Here is an 18927-nt window from a genome sequence, read left to right on the forward strand (position 1 = left end):
CTGATGTTTAATGCGTACGCTCTCCATTGATCATTAAATTAACTGCAAAACAATTATTGAAACAGTTGGAAGCCGCAGTGGGAGGACCAGAAGAGGAGGGACAACCCGTTCAACCTGAAGAAGAGGCTCCTCAGGAGACTGAGAAAGCAGAGTAAGTTATCCGCCTGCTGGGGATCAACATCAAAACTGAGCAGCTGTTGCTAAAGATAACGTGTCCTCAGGCTAATATTGAACCGCTCTGAGCTAGGACGTGCAGCCATATTAGCTGTTTACAAATTTACAAGTAAATATAGATTTAAAGTTCACACATTTCAGAGAAAATATGATAAGTAATAATGAATCATTAGATCTAATCGAATATAAAATAGATGTAATTCACTTTTTGTACAGAAATGTGTCGAGACATTTTAGTGTTGATATTTTAACTGTTTGCATTACCACATATCTGTGTCGTTATCAGATGTTAAAACAGAGTCCAGAGAAAGTCATTTTAAAAAGGACACGTTTCTCTCCTTTTCCAGCACCGAGAAGGAAGAGAAGGCAGAGCCTGAACCTAAACCTGAGGTAAAGGAGGAAGAGCCTGAGGTGAAAGAGGAGCCGACTGAGCAGACCAAGGCAAAGAAGGAGAAGAAACATGCCGAGGAGGGCTTTGAGCTGTGGAATGAGCTGGAGGTTCAGAGGATTAAATTCATGGTGAGCAGCTCTCCATTACCGTACATATTTTTGAATATTGTTACTCAGAAGGCCATCCCATTGTTTTCTTGGAACACTTTTTTTTTAATTTTTTTATTTTGAATAGTGGCCTTATCCCAGTTTACGTGCTTGTGTAATAACCCATGGAAAATATTTGGCAACTATCTGACAGAAGAAGTTTAGCACATATTCAGTATTTTTTTTTCATTCCGAATGTTCAAGCACTAGTGTAACAACAATCACTCCACAGTGTTATTTGTTAGCTAAACCAAATGTTAATGCAGTGGAATCAGGCACTAAAATGTGGCTCTTGTGCTTTGCTTCTCCTCCCCCCCCCCCCTCCCCCCCAACAGAACTATCTTTCTCGCAACTTCTACAACCTTCGGTTCTTGGCCCTGTTTATTGCCTTCGCTCTCAATTTCCTCCTGCTCTTCTACAAGGTCTGTGCATTTGTAACTGAGTTTAGACGGCACACACAGAATCAACTCTGATCAAACCTGAAAAATCACCCTTGCCACTGCATCATTATACATTTGACTGGCAATACATCTGTATTTTTCACAATTTGTTCGTATACAAATCACTAACATTCCTGGACAGGATTAAGGTCTACTCCAAAAAGCATGGCTGCCATCAGCAGGTAGAATGTTTAATTGACACTGTCAGAAAAAGTTTCTATATTTGCAACAGTTAGTTAGAACCTTTTTATTACCACCTTCCTGTATTAATAAGTCATTTCTACACTGTGTGCTCAACTTTTTTGAAATTGGGTTTCAGGCCACACAAATTAAATACCCTCAGACACTCATTTTGTGTCTGACCTTTGCAGGTGTCTGACAATCCTCCAGGCGAGGAGGAGTTTGACGATCCTGGTCTGTTTGAGGCCTCTGGCCTGTTTGAAGGCTCCGGCGCTGAGGAGGATGGATCCGGATTAGATGAAGAAGGAGGAGGAGAAGATGATGAAGAAGAAGGTCCCATGTACTACTTCTTGGAAGAGAGCACAGGCTACATGACGCCAGCCATGGCCTTCTTCGGTATCATCCACACCATCATCTCCTTCCTCTGCATCATCGGCTACAACTGCCTCAAGGTAGGGTGGTGTTTGCTCCACCAAAAATCCACATATGTTTTTGTGTCTGCTTGTAGGCTTCAAGCAGCTTGTCTTCTTTTCCCTCGATACCCTCCAGGTCCCTCTGGTTATCTTCAAGAGAGAGAAGGAGCTGGCCAGAAAGCTGGAGTTTGATGGTCTGTATGTCACTGAGCAGCCTGAGGACGATGACATCAAGGGCCAGTGGGACAGGCTGGTGCTCAACACTCCGTAAGAGCCCTGTCACATTAAAGGATGGCTGGATGGGCTGTCTAAATGATAGCGTTAACAAAACTTTATTTTAACAGAATCATTTCTTTGATGCAGTAACACAGGTTTAGTTATGATAATGATCTGATAGGATGGAGTCTCTGAACATGTCCAACGGGGGTTGAACGCTGAGTGGTTCTACAGACATTTCAGAAATCAGATGTTTACAAGGCATCTGATTTCTGAAATATCTGTATCGTCACTGTGCTGCATTTTTTATAAACTAAAATAATCCGTGTGTGTGTGTGTGTGTCTCTCTAACTCGCTTTAACTCAAGGACAAAATCAGTTGTAGCAAGTCTGGCTTCCATCGTGGGTCACCCTTAGCACAAACCATGACATGCACCTTTGGTTGCTGGGTTTCTCTCTGTAGTGCACAGTCCAGTTGCTCAGAGCTTTTAACACAGCTCAAATATACAAAATTATCTGTGGTGTGTGTGTCAGTCATCTGAAGGTCCGGTACCCTACTGCATATAAAGGGAGAGTGTCAATTAACTCACCTGGCACTGCTCTAATGAGCTATCTCCACACCTCTCTCCCCTGCAGCTGATTGCAAACCATGTCCACCCCAACATCCGTAGTCATTTTATTAGGTGTTAATATTAATTAAAGACTGAATGTTTAACTGTAGTATGTTTTAGGAGCCTGAACCTGGAGTTTTCATGTTGCATGCCAGTCATGCTCGGGTCACGTTGGAGACCTCTAACATACGGCGTTAGTAACTGAGATAACTTTTAATCAAATGTTTATGATGTTTCTCTGTCAACGCAGATCTTTCCCTAACAATTACTGGGACAAGTTTGTGAAAAGAAAGGTGAGTTTTCTCCAGATAGCTTTGATTCAAAACATCAACAACATGGCAGGGATTTTGTCTTGCAGTGACATGACATATGTGTATGACATCCAGGTGCTGGATAAATATGGTGATATCTACGGCAGAGAGAGGATCGCCGAGTTGCTCGGTATGGACTTGGCTTCTCTAGACGTCAGTGCCATGACGCACGAAAAGAAGCATGAACCAGACACCTCAATGTTGAGCTGGTATGTACTGTACACTCTTTACATAAACCGTTCCGATTTATGGCACATATCACATGTGTCCTTCCCTCTGTAGGGTCACATCTATTGACATCAAGTACCAGATCTGGAAGTTTGGTGTTATTTTCACCGACAACGTGAGTTAAGGAAGCAGTTCATAGTATACTTAAGACAATGAGAGAATCTGTTTTTGAGTGTGACTGACAGCCCCCCTTTTATTTATTTTTTAGACCTTCCTCTACCTGGTTTGGTACTTGCTAATGTCTCTGCTTGGACACTACAACAACTTCTTCTATGCCGCTCATCTTCTGGACATCGCCATGGGTGTCAAAACCCTGCGCACCATTCTGTCCTCTGTTACTCACAACGGCAAACAGGTCTGCACACTTCCACTATAATGATGCATCATGAGGGTGTCTTGCACCACTGGCCATGCACTAATGTCACATCCTTATCCACCTGTTCCTCACAGCTGATGATGACAGTGGGTTTGCTGGCTGTGGTGGTGTACCTGTACACCGTGGTGGCCTTCAACTTCTTCCGCAAGTTCTACAACATGAGTGAGGATGAGGACGAACCGGACATGAAGTGTGATGACATGATGACTGTGAGTGGAGGGCAGAGATGTGGTTATTGATTACAGGACATATCTGTAGTTTTCGGAAGGGTCAACTTTACTTTGGGTTGATTTTTATTTGATTTTATTTTTCCTCACTCCCTCGTGCAGTGCTACCTGTTCCACATGTATGTTGGCGTGCGTGCCGGCGGCGGCATAGGAGATGAAATTGAGGACCCAGCCGGGGATGAGTATGAGCTCTACCGAGTGGTCTTTGACATTACCTTCTTCTTCTTCGTCATTGTCATCCTGCTGGCTATCATCCAGGGTATGGTTTATAAGTGGCTATCTTCTTAAACAAAAGTGCTCTATGTTGTTTGGGGGGAAATTAGATGCTCACCTGCATTCCAACTGTTATGCTGCATTTAGACATTGTGTCAACTTTACAGTAAAGACAAGTCATAACTGAAAAAGAGGAGCCATAATTTAATGTAGGGTGTGTGAATTTTTCTGCAGGCTCGTTTATGTCTACCTCCGTGTTAATATGTGTTGCAAATGTGTCTGTACAAATACAAATAAAACGTTTAAATTCTGCATTAAGTTAAGTTTAACATTTAACTGCAAGTCACTACTGTATATGAAGAGTCAGTGACATTTAGTCACTGACTCCAATTTAGACACTAGCGCCCGCTTGTGGTAGTATCCGAAAAGACACTGAGGTAGAGAGCAATGCACAGGATGGATTAAACATTGTACCAGTCGTCCTTATCATTGTCTCAAACAAAAACTTGTTTTAGTTTTTTACGGCCCAGAACTTTACAGGTTTGGTTCAGTCTCACTGCTCCCACTGCAGCTGTTTTAAGCAACAACAAAACAAGATCTAATACGTTACTGTTGTTGTTACTTATGTTGTCCTATCTTCCTGTGTTTTCTGATGTGAAGCTAGGAAATACTCCTGAGTGAACAGGGCAGAAACTTCACAAACAAAGGGGAAATGTAGTGAATAAGAAAATGTGTTTTTTATGTCAGAAAAAAAGGGTTTGTGACTAGAAGTTTGCAGTTTTGAATTTTAGACCTGCTGGACAAATCTTTCCAAAAGCAAACAGTCTTTGCTGAGAAGAGCTCTGATCTTCAGACTGTCTTGTCTCTCAGGTTTGATCATTGATGCCTTTGGAGAGCTGAGAGACCAGCAGGAGCAGGTCAGAGAGGACATGGAGGTAATATAATGAGTTTCAGAGGGATTTTTCCAGTCACTTTACTTAATCCACCTTCCGTTGTCCTTGAGTAACAAGGCAAGAATGTGCTTAATCTAAACTGTCCTTTCTCCCTCTAGACAAAGTGTTTCATCTGTGGAATTGGAAGTGACTACTTTGACTCTACGCCACACGGCTTCGAGACACACACCTTAGAAGAGCATAACTTAGCCAACTACATGTGAGTAACTTCTTGGAGTGCCGATGTGTAACACTTTTAAATACAGTATGTTCTCCTTTTTTATGTTTGTTATGTTTGGATGTGAAGAGGAAAATGGCGGATATTAGCGGTGTTAATGTTGAAGTACATAATTTGACTATCTTGTCCTGATGAATTTGGCCTCTGAGAAGACTAATTGTGAATGTCTTTTAGGGCTGTGCAATTAATTGAATTTCGATTTTGGCTCCCAACGATCACCAAAATAGTACAATCGAGAAAAAACACATCCGCACGCGCACATCCGCCCCTCCCGAAGCCATAAACTCTCTCCGCCTATACAGTCAGGGAGGCAAGTCATGTGCATATTTTTCGCTGGAATTTAAAAACTCAGCGCGAGAAAAGATGGCAGAAGGAGGGCAGCCACAGCAGCGTTTGGTGAGCAAAAAAGGCAAAACCAACTCCGTTGTCTGGGAACAGTTAACGTTAGCTAACCCTGCGGTCCTTCAACCCTGTCTCCCCGCTGTAGTAGTCGTTGTATTCCCCCGACACGCTGTATTCACTTACTGTTTACAACTTTTTCCAGCTTAGTGGGGGTGCATACCGCTCAAATCCAACATGAAAAAACATAGTAATGTTCCCTCAGCATTTTGTTTTGTTGTTAAACTGTATGTAAAATGAGCAGGGACGTTAAATCACCCGTTTCACGCAACGTTATTCTAAGGTGCAGTCTATGTGCTGGATTTTTCCTTAGGTTAGCTAGGAAATAAGCCCACTGACGGCGACATTATTGTTCATATTTTGGCACAATGTTTAGTAATGACAGTAGTAGTGGTCATAGTGAGTGAAAATGTGATGTGAGATGCACATTGTATTATGTATCTGGAATTGTTCATTAGGTGTGTAGTTATGTGTGATATCTGTAAAGCTGAACCGACTCACAGTAGTAAACCAGATTTTATTCGGATCCAAAGACTCTTTCTATGAGATAAAGGACACTAACATTATACCCTGGACACTATCCATTATATCCAAAGGTTAATGAGTAATTGTGTTGAGTAATTATTTCAATATTGACCAAAATAATTGTGATTATTATTTTTCATAATCGAGCAGCCCTAATGTCTTTTCTTCTCTCAGATAACCCAAAAACCCTGTTATTATGTTGCATTGTTTTTTTTCTCCATTTTCTCTTCCAGGTTCTTCCTGATGTATCTCATAAACAAAGATGAAACAGAACACACAGGACAGGTCAGTAAACATACATACATTTAAGATGTATAAAGAAGGTCACGGTGCAGCCCTCATTGGTTGTTTGTGTCTTTATTCTGTGTTTCAGGAATCATACGTGTGGAAGCTGTACCAGGAGCGATGCTGGGACTTCTTCCCTGCTGGAGACTGCTTCAGGAAGCAGTATGAGGACCAGCTCGGATAATCAGTCAGCGTCTGAGGGACAGAAAGAGAGGAGAGGAAAGAGGAGTGGAATAAAAGAGAGGAAAGATTAGAAATTTAGAAATCGAACACGTCTGTCTTAGTTATGTACCTTTTGTCTGCACATTTCTCTCCTACGCTAAAGCTATGCACACTTTGACTGCACTGTTGCACCACCAGCAACAGAATGTCGATGGAATAGATTAGAGAAAAGCAGAAGAATAATATCAGAGAGGTGTAAAAAAAGACGCCAGGGGCCTTTTTATTCCGCTATGAATACACTACATGGCCTTTTTGGTGTAAAATATACATGGACTGCCTTGCATATCAATGCATTTATACAAAACGGGCTCTTTCAGTCGCTACTGCTGTAAACGTTTTAGTGCCTATAGCAATGTCACTGCTTTAGCGATCAAATAGTTTTAGTTTTAACACTTTTATTTGAGATTAGAGTGGATAGGTTTTATTTATATTGTTTGTAAGGTTGGGATTTTTTGTCATATGTGGCTGCTGCCGTTTGATACTTGCATTTCTGATTTCTGGTGTTTCATCGAGAGAAATCTCCGATATCCTTGAGAGGGAGCAGTGAACATTTTAGGCGCACTCTCGCTCCTTTTTCTTCCCCTCTCTCGGGAGTTAGAAACCCGTCCTCAAACAAGCGATCATGATAGGAAACTCTTGTTGGACTGACTTGCCAAGATAAAAAAAACTAATTATCATCTGCGTACGTGACATATACCAGTGTGAATCCGCTCTATAGACAAACCCAGTTTGCACTCTGAAGTCTTACAATGCGTCCCTGGATGTATGTGGTCCCTTATCTCCACTGGTGTCTCTGTCCCATTTAAGATAGTGATGATGTACACACATACAGTATAGGAGGATACCAAGGGTGTTTATTTATTGTTTATATGCAGATCAAATCTTCTGAAGACGACCGTTTTAGCCCGTCTGTATTTCTGGCCAACAGTCTGTTTTATGACACTTTATGCACAAATAAGTTTTTGTCAGTGCATTAAAAATAACTAATGAATGTATTTAATGTATACATTATGTCCAAAGTGTCATGTGTATAACTTGAGTAATGTCTAGGCTGCTTAGAGGCCTTTTGATGAAAAGACGTATTTTACATAAATCATAGATACATATATATATATATATTTTTTTTTCTTCAGGGCTTTGAAGAATATCAACGATCATGCTTCTTTGTCGGACTTGAACATGTCGCGTGTCCTGTTTGTGAAATCCACAATGGTGAAGAGACTTGATCTCACACTGAAGTAAATGCCCAGTTTGCGGTCAGAAGAGCACATTAGCTTTTGTTTTTGCTTGTTAGGTTTTTATGATAGATATTTTTAGGAATCCAGCATATCAGTTATTTTTCTCAAATCCCTGCGTTGATCTCAGACACGTCTGTCTCACTATGCCTCTTACAGATCACATACAAACTCTCAAACTCTCCGTCTCGCATTTAATGTCACGACTCACTTTGTCAGATGAAGAGCAGTATTTTGTTTGCTGGTGACTCTGAAGTGTGTATTTGCCACGTGGTCCACACGGAGGCAGCTGACCGTACGGAGCTGAGTGTCCTCTGACTGAACCCTGTGTTTCAATACAGAATAAACAGATTATTTTAAGGAGAACTTGGACGTGTGTCCTCATTTACATATATGCTTTATATGGTGTTGCTGTATCCGTGTGTTTGAGCGTGTATGCTCTTGTTCTACCTTTTTCCGAGGACCAGTTTTAGTATGAAGACATTTTTTGGAAAATTAGGACATTTTGTCCAGTCCTCATTTGCTCAAAGTGCTGTAAGAATTAGGTTAAGGCTTTGAATGCCCTATAGGTCTGTACAAGTATAGATGTAAACGTGTGTGCAGGACATCTTTTATATCCATTCATGTTAAAACAAAAATACGTACAACGCTGACACCATTAATGCATAGTTAAAAAAAGTTAGATTATCAATTTAACTCTCCATAACATCCTCTTTAAATGTGAGGAACATTTTTCTTTGGAGACATAATTCTAATAATAAAACACTTTGTGTCTTAAGCTAATCATTGTGCAAGAGGTACGCTGATTCCAACACTGATTTTGAAATGATGTTATGGAGATGCCTACTGTTAGACTGTATAGTTTATTGACTCAAATGTTCCCTCTCTGGCGCCTGTGTTGCAGTTTCATGTTGGCTTTGGTAAAACTTTATCTTAACCAAATGTCAAAAGTGGATTGTTGCACTTAAACATTTCAGGAAACACCCATATATCACTTAGAAAGCCTTTGTTTCTTGACAGATTGTGTGTGTGTGTGTGTGTGTGTGTGTGTGTGTGTGTGTGTGTGTATGAACAGCGTGCATATTTACTTTGTAAAGCATTTGTTGGAATGACATACTGCCTCCATGAAGTATATAAATGAAGTTGCACTATGCTCTCAGACGTGTGGTAGATAAAGATTACTTATGTTTCTGTTTGCCTTAGGTAGGCGGATGGATATTACAGTATATGAATCATACATACACCCTTACACCTACAATTCTTTAAATCTCAGCGGAGTAAAAAAAAAAACAATCAGGTTTCTAACTTAATGTGCTGGACGGAGATTATGTCTCTTATACAGACCTCCACTTTTCCAACACCAAAAAGTAATATTGGGATAGTTGTAACATTTAGATTTGTATAATGCCAGTTTTGTTCACTGTTTAAGATTTAGGAAGTTATAGAGAATAGAAATAATATAAAAGCAGCGGTGGAAAGTAACTAAAGAAAGTAAAGTACATGTGCTGTAGTTCAGTACAAATTTGAGGTACTTGTACTTTACTTGAGTACTTCCGTTTCATGCTTATTTATACTTTTATTCACTAATATCCACAGAGATATTTTTCCCTCTGCCACACTTATCTGACAGCTTTAGGTACAGTAAACAGTAAAATGCCTAATTATACATCAGTAATAAGTATCTAATATATTTAGTAATGTAACACTCAAAGGGGCCATTTTCTGCATTATTAGTTTAAGTATACATTTACTTGATTATACTTGGGTAATTTTACTTAAGTGGCATTTTCAATGCATGACTTTAACTTGTAATGGAGTTAATTCCTTGTTGCAATAATAGCTGTTTTTTTCTTGCCACACACACACACACACACATTTAACACTGTCTTTTGTTGTAATGTGCCACTCCCCTGCGGGGTCAATGGTTAATGGTCATCTTGTACTTCCAAAGTCAACATGGTGATGCAGCCCTGGGCTTGGTACCCTGCTCTGCCCCTCCCGTATCACTTGTATAAAACAAGGCCTCCAGCAGAAATCAGTTCCTGACAAAACCCTCCCGATTCTGTCTGCCCGTCCGTCTCACCGACTGCTGCCATGTCGTTTGTTGCTCCTCCTGGCTATCAGCCAATCTACGGCCCTGTAAGTATCTGAACTGACTGCTGCTGAGTAATGAATCACACTAATGCCTAGGGATTACCATTTGATCACCAGTGGGGTCAGCCACGCAAAAACAATCTGTTAGTGTGACATAGTTCTGACAAAAGAATCTGGTCCATGCTTTCCAAACTATATTTTGTTCTTCAGAGGACTTGGTACAGGATTATGTTGCACTCTAGACAACAATATAACCTAAAATTGATATCATAGTGAATTGTTTTGTGTGCACGTACCCCTGATAAAAAAACAATTATATTTTAGATTCTTCAAGCTGTCTCTTTACTGATGCTTGTCCACATTAATGACAGATAATATCAAGATTTAAAGATTCTATGCGCTTATTGATTTAAAAAAAGAAATTATTTTAATGTTTATTTGTATAGGGACAAGTATGTAGAGTAACCCTATGCCACACACCACAGCATTTATAGCCTGAGCTAATTTGCAATGCCTGTCCCTAGATGGGATGGGAAAATACATCAAACTCAACAGCAAATACATAAAAGAAAATACAAAACACAAACTTAACAATAAATACATTAAAACGAAAAACGTATTGGTTGATTCAATTCTGGTCGTTGTTGGTTGCTGTCGATACATTATGTATTCATCCATTATGGGATTCAGTGAATTTATTTGTTGAAAACTGCAGCATGAGTAAAACAAATTGTTGGTAAAAGTTTCAGTATGATTTTAATTGAATACATTTGGTCCATCCCTAGTACAGTATGCACTATAGAGAAGGTATAAACCAAAAAGAGTACAGCATTGTACTTTCCTTTCCTTTACTGCATCCAAAGAAACAGTGAAATCATTATCTATTGCTACACTCATTTTAATGGAAACTACTGCTTGTAAACATTGTGCAGTGTGGATTAATATTATTTGTGCACTGTACAGAGAATTCCCTATCTGGGGCCAATTAATGGAGGCCTGAGGGAAGGGGTGTCCATTTATATCCAGGGGTCCATTCCTGAGAACATTACCAGGTCAGTATTCATCTTGAAATTCATTCTTAATCTGAAAAAAGGAGTTACAGGGCGCCTGGATTGCTCAATTGGTAGAGCAGGCGCCCATATATAGAGGCTTACTCCTCGACGCAGTGGACTCAGGTTCGACTCCGACCTGTAGCCCTTTGCTGCGTGTCATTTCCCCTCTCTCTCCCCTTTCATGTTTTCAGCTGTCCTATCAAAATAAAGGCTGAAAATGTCCAAAAATATTATATTAAAAAAAAAGTAGTTATGAAAACAAAAACAAATCTTTATTTTTATTTTTTATTTTTTGTATCTCTAACCAAAACCTTTTGACACTATTAAAAACGGAGGGAACACCTTATGTCATCTCATTCTGGGTGGAGCAGGTTTCTTTGGTGCATTTCAGACTTGTAACACACAGCTCCACTTTTATCACCTCACCCTCCCCTTTTGAAGATAGTAATATCTAAGGTACTTTTACAGCCCACCAAGTAAACATTGCACATACCTGACCGGGGGCCTGTTTCACAAAACCAAGATAAGGGATTAAGCCGGGATTTCCCCGTTATCCTGGATGGATTTAGCCTTGACTCGGTTTCACGAAAGTGGAGGCACATAAATCACCATGGAGATTTATTCTGTGCAGCTAGCCTGCTCCCGACCAGGCTAACAGCCAGGCTAACAGCTAGCCTGCTCCCGACCAGGCTAACAGCCAGGCTAACAGCTAGCCTGCTCCCCACCAGGCTAACAGTCAGGATTCATTAATCCTGGAGCCTTTTGTGATCACCCAGCAGTGATTTTACCTTATTGTTATCAGCCTGGATTAAAATACAACAGGTGCATACTGCTGTTCATTTAAGTTATTATTAAAGTTGTGACCATTCTTTTTTTTTTTTTATAATTATCATGTCATTGTTACTGTTATATTGCTGTATGAAAACTGCTGTTCATATTGTTAGAAGTTTGATGAATATATTATGACAGTTGTTGAGATAAGTAGAAAAGGCTGATAACATTTCAAATGTGTTTTAAATGAAGTCTGTTACTAAGGGCAATACATACAATGCTGTACATTTCTATAGTTGACCAATGCACCTTGAATTATTTTAGTTGATTCATTTTTTTTTTTAATTCTTTAACAGTAAGGATCATGTTTGTTCAGCTTCCATGTACATTGTATTTGGTATTCTTAGCACACAATTTGTGTTGTCCAGTAGACTGGGACTATAATTTGGGAGGACTGTACAATTTACTACAAATTACACAAAATAAAATAAGGGGGGGACACATCAAGGTATCATATCGAAATGCCATAATAATACTGATAATAATAACCTTAGTAAATCATAGCATAAAAGTAGGTGTTTTCTGAGAATTTGCCTGTTTACCGCGCATTCTCAGAAAAACAAACAAAGTGGAAATGTATGGGTTCAAACTTTTAAAGGAACACGCCGACTTATTGGGACTTTAGCTTATTCACCGTAACCCCCAGAGTAAGACAAGTCGATACATACCCTTCTCGTGTCCGTGCGTGTTGTAACGCTGTCTGACGGTTCCACCGGTAGCTTAGCCTAGCACAGAACCTGTAGGTAACTGGTTCCAACTAGCGTACTGCTCCGAATAAGTGACAAAATAATGGCAACATGTTCATATTTACACGTTGTGATTTGTAGAGTCACAGCGTGTACAAAAAACAACGTAACATGAGACACAGCCATCTTCTAACCGTAAACAAACTGGGAACTATATTCTCAGAAAGGCTTGCTGCAAAGCAAATCACTCCGCCCAAGTAGCAGAAGTAGCAGAACATGTTGGCGTTATTTTGTATTTTGTATTTTGCTGTTATTTTTTGGCAGGTTCTTAATCAACCTGCTCTGCGGAGAGTCTGAGTCCAGTGACATCGCCCTCCACTTTAACCCTCGATTTGACGGCCGGGACAAGGTGGTCTTTAACTCTTGTCAGGAGGGATCCTGGGGTTCTGAGAACAAGATCCGTGATATGCCCTTCAGGAAAGGCCAGGTCTTTGAAATGGTCATCCTGGTCAATTCTCAGGGCTACCAGGTCAGCCCAACCACACGTCCACACATATAACATATATAACACCCTATAATGTAGTTGTAAGCAGATGTAATGGTATTTAATGTACAGTTTCTGTCAACTATCGTCCTATGAATACATTTTTTATATTATTACAACTGTTTTACGACATTGTCATTCATAATATGTTTATATACTCTATTATCCACTTACTATCCATGTTTTCTGTAAAGCACTTTGAATTGCCCTGTTGCTGAAATGTGCTTGCCTTGCCTTGCCTTATTGTTGCCCACAGGAGGCATTATCATACACATAGTGTGTTATAAACCCTTTATTAAATGTTTATATAGTGCCTGTCAATGCTTAGAAGGGGGTTTAAGTAAACTGTTACCCTTTTATGAACTGAAGTTTACTGTTGTGCTGCAGTAATGTATGCAGTTTGAAATTGTGTGAATATCTCTTCAACAGGTTTATCCTACATAATTATTAATTATTGGACCATATATATATATATATATATATATATATACATATATATATATATATGCCATGGCACACTCTGGGTAACATTTCACATTATCCCGTTGCAGATTAAAGTCAATGGGAATGACTTCTACACCTTCGAACATCGTCTCCCTTTGAACAGGGTTTGCGCATTGCAGATCGCAGGAGATGTTTCCATCCAGACAATTAACATCATAGGGGTGAGACTTCCTGTCCCTGAAGCTTTCCGCTTAATGCTTTGGGCTTTGTTGGGGCAAATAAATTCAGCAGCATAATAAATCACACAGCTGATTTCTAACCTTTTTTGCTTGTGTGTCAGGGTGCTCGAGGTGGCATGGATAGGTATCCTGGAGGAATGGGAGTGAGTAAAACAGTAACCGTTATACTGTGTTTGTGCTTGCTTTGTTTTGCTGGGTTTTCAAAAGTGTATAACTTCAAGCTTTAGCAAAGCTGAAACCTCAATGTGCAATGGTAAAACCAACGTTTTTACAGGTGTTAAGCAATTAAAGGAGAATTCCGGTCAATTTCAACACGTAGCTGTGTTGTTTGGAAATGTGGAGTGCTGGCAGTAGCAAAAAAAACTAAAACAATTGGTGCTGCCTACACCGTGTTATCCTCCTGCTAGCGTTAGCACCCAACAGGCTTAAACAGGGCACGTTTTAAACGTGTTTTAAGCCTCTAAACATGCTCGAAATGTCATTACAAGTGCCTACCCATGTGCAGTGATTCCTTCTGAGGGAACACAGTGAATCTGACTGCAGTAGATGTGACAGAAAGGCATAAAAGCTGTGTTCCAGCCAGTGCACATACCTCTGTTTATTTCCTGTTTTCCGGTCAAGTCCACACTAGTCGATTGTCGAACTTATACAATCCAATATTCCAGTCAGATTCGCTGTGTTCCCTCGAAGGAATCACTGCACATGGGTAGGTAGGTAATTCTCCTTTAATGGTTGGTAAATGTTAGTGGTGGTAAGATGATTTCCAATGTTTGTTAACAGGTTATTATAGGTGAATATATTAGTATGCTAATACTAGTAGCAGCTGCAGTGTTAGTAGTAGTTGCTGCAGCAAATGTCCTGTTGTACCGTTGCATTAAATAATTATTCCACTCTTATGACAAGATGTCTTTTTCTGTGCACTTTATGTTTGTTAATTAGATTTGTTTGACTATTTTACACTTTTGTTTGGTCTTTTTAGGGTGGAATGGGAGGAGGAATGGGAGTGAGTATACATCATTTCAGTATAAAAATTAAATTCCAGCACAGTATTTTACAGGACTAACATGTTCACAACACACTGTTCAACAGGGAGGATATCCAGGAGGTGGCATGGGGGTAAGTTATATTATTATTATTTTTGTCTTTGAAGGTAGTTTCTTTTTCAAATATTACTAAAACTATAATGAAATACAGTGAACATATTTGCATAAGCCTTGCTTCTTCCAACTGACATACAGGGAGGATACCCAGGTGGCATGGGAGGAGGAATGGGAGGAGGAATGGGAGGAGAAATGGGAGGAGGAATGGAAGTAAGTATACTTAGGATGAGGATTTATTCAAATGTCAAAATTAGATTAAATACATAATTAAACAGTATTTGACATGATTACAACTTTTCAACAGGGAGGATATCCAGGAGGTGGCATGGGGGTGAATAAATACTTTAATTTCTGCTCTTCCTCAGCGCTCAAATTCAAATTCATTAGTTTATTATGTAAATGTCACTAATACAGAAAAAAAACACCGACCTAAATTGATCAAAGTCACAATAAGCCACAGAACAAAATCATATTAAATCTTTCTTTTTAAAATATGTGCTTCTTCACAGGGTGGATATCCAGGAGGAATGGGAGGTGGTATGGGGGTATGAAACAATGTTATAATAACTGATTTGATTTTCCTTTTGTATTATTTACACATTTTAATGTTTTATATTACACTACGACACGGTCATTTTTCATGTAAATCAAACAACAGTTTGTAGCTATGTAATCAGTAGTTTGTATTTAATGGACTTACTTTATTTTGTCTTCTGTCAGGGAGGATCATGCCTGCCGGTGAGAATACTGCATGATTACACATTCATAAAGCCCTCTATGTATTTTTTTAAATTCTGGTATTCCAATTTAAATCTTACATATGTTAATCTGATTATAGGGCATGGGCGGGCAGCCGGTCTACAATCCTGTAAGTAAAATGTGTTCCACACTCATTTGCAGTACAGTCAGTGTCAGACTTCCTGTTATTAAAACCAAAGGGAAAAGCCTGGGTGACGCCATGTCTCAGTGGTCAATAATTAAAAGGAAAAGCAACAAATCTTCACATTTGAGAAGCTGGTACCATGAAATGTTTTTCCAACGAATGTGCACTAAAACTATTGGTTACACTTTACTTGAAGGTATCTACATAAGAGTGACATGATACTGTCATGAACGTGTCATAAACATTATAAACAAATCATAAACGTTTATGACATAATGCTTCTGTCAGACAGTGTCATTCAGTTTTTGTCATAACAAGTTATGGTTAGGGTAAGAGTTAGGGTTAGGGTTCATGTGTCATGACAGTGTCATGTCACTCTTATGTAGATACCTTCAAGTAAAGTGTTACCAAACTATTAACCAATTGCCAATCGAGAAATTGACTTTAACTTTGTATGTTTTGTCTGCAAAAATCTTAATTTGTAAAGTAACTGAAACTCACTAATTGTAGTACAGTATTTTTCTCTGAGATGTAGTGGAGTAGAAGTAGAAAGTAGCACAAAATGGAAATACGCAAGTAAAGTACAAGTACCTAAAATTGTACTTAAGTGCAGTACTTGAGTAAATGTACTTCAGTACATTTCACCACTGGCAACAACATAACCGTCTACTTTGGTGTCACCTTCAGGCTACTTTTTTTTTTTTTTTACCTCAGTAGGATCTAGGTATATTGAAGTTGTCTGTTAGTCATGTTATTATGTTACCTGTCTTATTTATTTATTTTTTTGCTGTGTTTTAAGCCTGTGCCCTACTCCAACATGATCCCAGGAGGGATGTACCCTAAGCGGACCATCATCATCAGAGGCATGGTGCCCTATGGAGCAGAAAGGTGTGTGTTTGTGACTATACATACACTAAAGTCAGTATAACGTGAGTGCTAACAGACTCATATTACACTCCTGGGTCTGTGTGTTGCAGAATCGGCATCAACTTTAAGGTGAGCAGATCTCGGGACATTGCCTTCCATATGAACCCCAGGGTGAGGGACGGCATCGTGGTGAGGAACAGCATGATTGGAGGTAACTGGGGCCAGGAGGACAGAGAGGCCAGCTTGAACCCCTTCATGGAGGGACAGTACTTTGATGTAAGTATTTATATAGAATCCATTTACATTATTTTGACTCACTGTGGGTCAGCGGTGTCCTGACTTTTCTGTCCTTTGCTTCTCAGATGTCGATTCGCTGCGGGAACCAGAGGTTCAAGGTGTTTGTGAATGGGCAGCACTTGTTCGACTTTGTCCACCGCCTGCAGTCCTTTAATGAGATTGACATGCTGGAGATAGAAGGCGACGTGCAGATCTCCTACATCCACTTCTGAGACCACACACACCTTTTAGACACTATAAATTTTGTACATTATTCATCTATTTCATGGGTTTTTCAGTGTTTAGATGATATTTCAGAGGATATGTCAGCCACTGTGTTATCTCAGGTTCTTAATCTTCCTGCTGTGTGATCATAAATCTTAATTTGACAAAACGTTACGTCATCGCCGGCTGTATTGTAATAAACTTGTCACTTACACATATGCTATGGATGAGATTAATATTGACTACACCAAAGCTCAGGAGGAGAGCTCATTCACGATGAACACATTTATTTCTTATACAAAATACTGCAGGTACTGTATAAAACTTTGTTTACAAATCATGACAATATAAAGGCAATTATAGTACAGTCTTCTCCCAATTCAACACATCAGGAGACTCACAATCAACGCACACATTTACTGTAATGCAAAATACTGGCTCTCTGAAGGCACTGAAGGTAAAGATTTAAGGCTGAACTGACTGTAATCACGAAGGAGATTCAGTTTTTGCTGGGATCCCCTCGGAGGATCAGTTTTTCTTTTTGTCCAAAGGCCAAAATGTTTCAAACACACTAGTTGGTGTAACACTGCTAGGATTGGGCTTCGAAAATCAATTCCTACTTGGAATCGTTTCAAAAATTACGATTCCAGTAGAATCGTTTCTTTATTAGAATCGTTTAGAGGATTTGGTTTCAAATCTGATCATCGCTTCCCAATTTAACATGCGCAAGTTTTGGTTTCCGAAGCTGCCAGGCGCTTGTTGTATTGTAGCCTTGGAGCACAGTAAGCAGCGCTCTAGTCTGGCTTTATTTTACATTGAAAAAGCCCTGTAAAACTGCAAACCACCACTGAATCTAAATAAAACTTCCTCTTATTTGTGAAAATAGACATGTGACCCGTTTCAACTCCACCCCTAAAAGAATCGGAATCGAGAATTGATAAGAACCGGAATCGAAAAGAAGAATCGGAATTGGAATCAGAATTGTTAAAATCTAAACGATGCCCAACCCTAAACACTGCTGGTGCATCTATCTGCTTTCAAATTGGTAAAATATTTGTACAGACCAAATCAGACGAGTGCCTCAGTCTCAGCACCACTTTCTGTAGTTCACAAACAATGGAGGACTATCACTCAATGAGCATACAGTACCAAATGTATAGCAAGAAATGTACATTTCATCTTAACAAGGAATTTCAGTAATGCTACAGGTATAAAGGATAACTGTATACTGTTTCATATATAAGTACCTTTGATGCATACATCTGAAAAACACAGCGCCTCATTTCAACAAATGTTCTCCCAAAATGTGTGTTGGAATATGGTCCAGTCTAAAGACAAAATGATGAACTATATATATACATATATATATATATATATATACTATATATATATATATATATATATATATATATATATATATATATATATATATATATATATATATATATTTAAAAATAAGTGCATGCATGATGCAAAGTTGCAGCTAGTGGACCTCGAAGCAGAGGTTTGAATGAACACACGCTTTGCTTTCTGTCTCCTCCTCGATTCTGCTGGTACCAGACTTCTATTTACAGTGCTAAACCTCAAGTAACTAAAATATCCCAGAATAAAAGTGTGGCAGGATGATGTCAGATGACGAGGTTAGTCATGTTTCCCAGTCTCTTTGCTCATTTACGGAAAACACTCCCATCGACTGGATTTGGATGCCCTGCAATGATTTCACAGGCTATGTTCTCTGCCTTTATGAATATGCAAGTTGTTACATGTGGACAGATTCTTATTAGAGGCGTGTGCAGGATGACTGTAACCAGAAAGTAATTAAAACACAAAATGAAAAGGCGTAAAAGATATACAAATTATAAACAAACATACAATGATATATATATAAAAAAAAAAAAAAACATTAGTGCAAAGTTGTAGAAAAA

General features: G+C 39.2%; 2 protein-coding genes across 2 annotated transcripts in view; both read left to right on the top strand.

The window, feature by feature from the left end:
• The window catches only part of ryr1b (ryanodine receptor 1b (skeletal)), an 83642-nt gene extending 75515 nt beyond the window's left edge, over positions 1-8127 (top strand). Inside the window, exons 91-105 of the mRNA XM_078246931.1 lie at positions 66-151; positions 522-693; positions 1047-1133; positions 1523-1783; positions 1881-2011; positions 2821-2863; positions 2957-3090; positions 3164-3224; positions 3318-3464; positions 3560-3694; positions 3815-3971; positions 4796-4860; positions 4977-5077; positions 6253-6304; positions 6393-8127. Of these exons, the coding sequence (XP_078103057.1) occupies positions 66-151; positions 522-693; positions 1047-1133; positions 1523-1783; positions 1881-2011; positions 2821-2863; positions 2957-3090; positions 3164-3224; positions 3318-3464; positions 3560-3694; positions 3815-3971; positions 4796-4860; positions 4977-5077; positions 6253-6304; positions 6393-6488 (1728 nt within the window). The 3' untranslated portion in view covers positions 6489-8127. The remainder of the gene's footprint in view (positions 1-65; positions 152-521; positions 694-1046; positions 1134-1522; positions 1784-1880; positions 2012-2820; positions 2864-2956; positions 3091-3163; positions 3225-3317; positions 3465-3559; positions 3695-3814; positions 3972-4795; positions 4861-4976; positions 5078-6252; positions 6305-6392) is intronic.
• A 1728-nt stretch (positions 8128-9855) lies between these two features.
• On the top strand, positions 9856-17209 carry LOC144515919 (galectin-4-like). Its single transcript, XM_078247118.1, has 12 exons — positions 9856-9900; positions 10819-10907; positions 12749-12953; positions 13520-13633; positions 13753-13806; positions 14890-14961; positions 15261-15296; positions 15472-15489; positions 15590-15619; positions 16434-16522; positions 16612-16777; positions 16864-17209. The coding sequence occupies exons 1-12, from the start codon at positions 9856-9858 to the stop codon at positions 17008-17010; spliced, it is 1065 nt and encodes a 354-aa protein (XP_078103244.1). The 3' UTR covers positions 17011-17209.
• Positions 17210-18927: the final 1718 nt, after the last annotated feature.

The sequence above is a fragment of the Sander vitreus genome, chromosome 3 (genome assembly GCF_031162955.1).
Source record: "Sander vitreus isolate 19-12246 chromosome 3, sanVit1, whole genome shotgun sequence".
NCBI classification, from domain to species: Eukaryota; Metazoa; Chordata; class Actinopteri; order Perciformes; family Percidae; genus Sander; species Sander vitreus.

What these genes read in the sequence shown, in the direction of transcription:
- LOC144515919 (XM_078247118.1), top strand. Translation starts at nt 9,856, where the DNA reads ATGTCGTTTGTTGCTCCTCCTGGCTATCAGCCAATCTACGGCCCT. An exon ending in TCAATTCTCAGGGCTACCAG is followed by an intron (nt 12,954 to 13,519) that starts GTCAGCCCAACC and finishes ATCCCGTTGCAG; the next exon opens with ATTAAAGTCAATGGGAATGA. An exon ending in GTGCCCTATGGAGCAGAAAG is followed by an intron (nt 16,523 to 16,611) that starts GTGTGTGTTTGT and finishes TGTGTGTTGCAG; the next exon opens with AATCGGCATCAACTTTAAGG.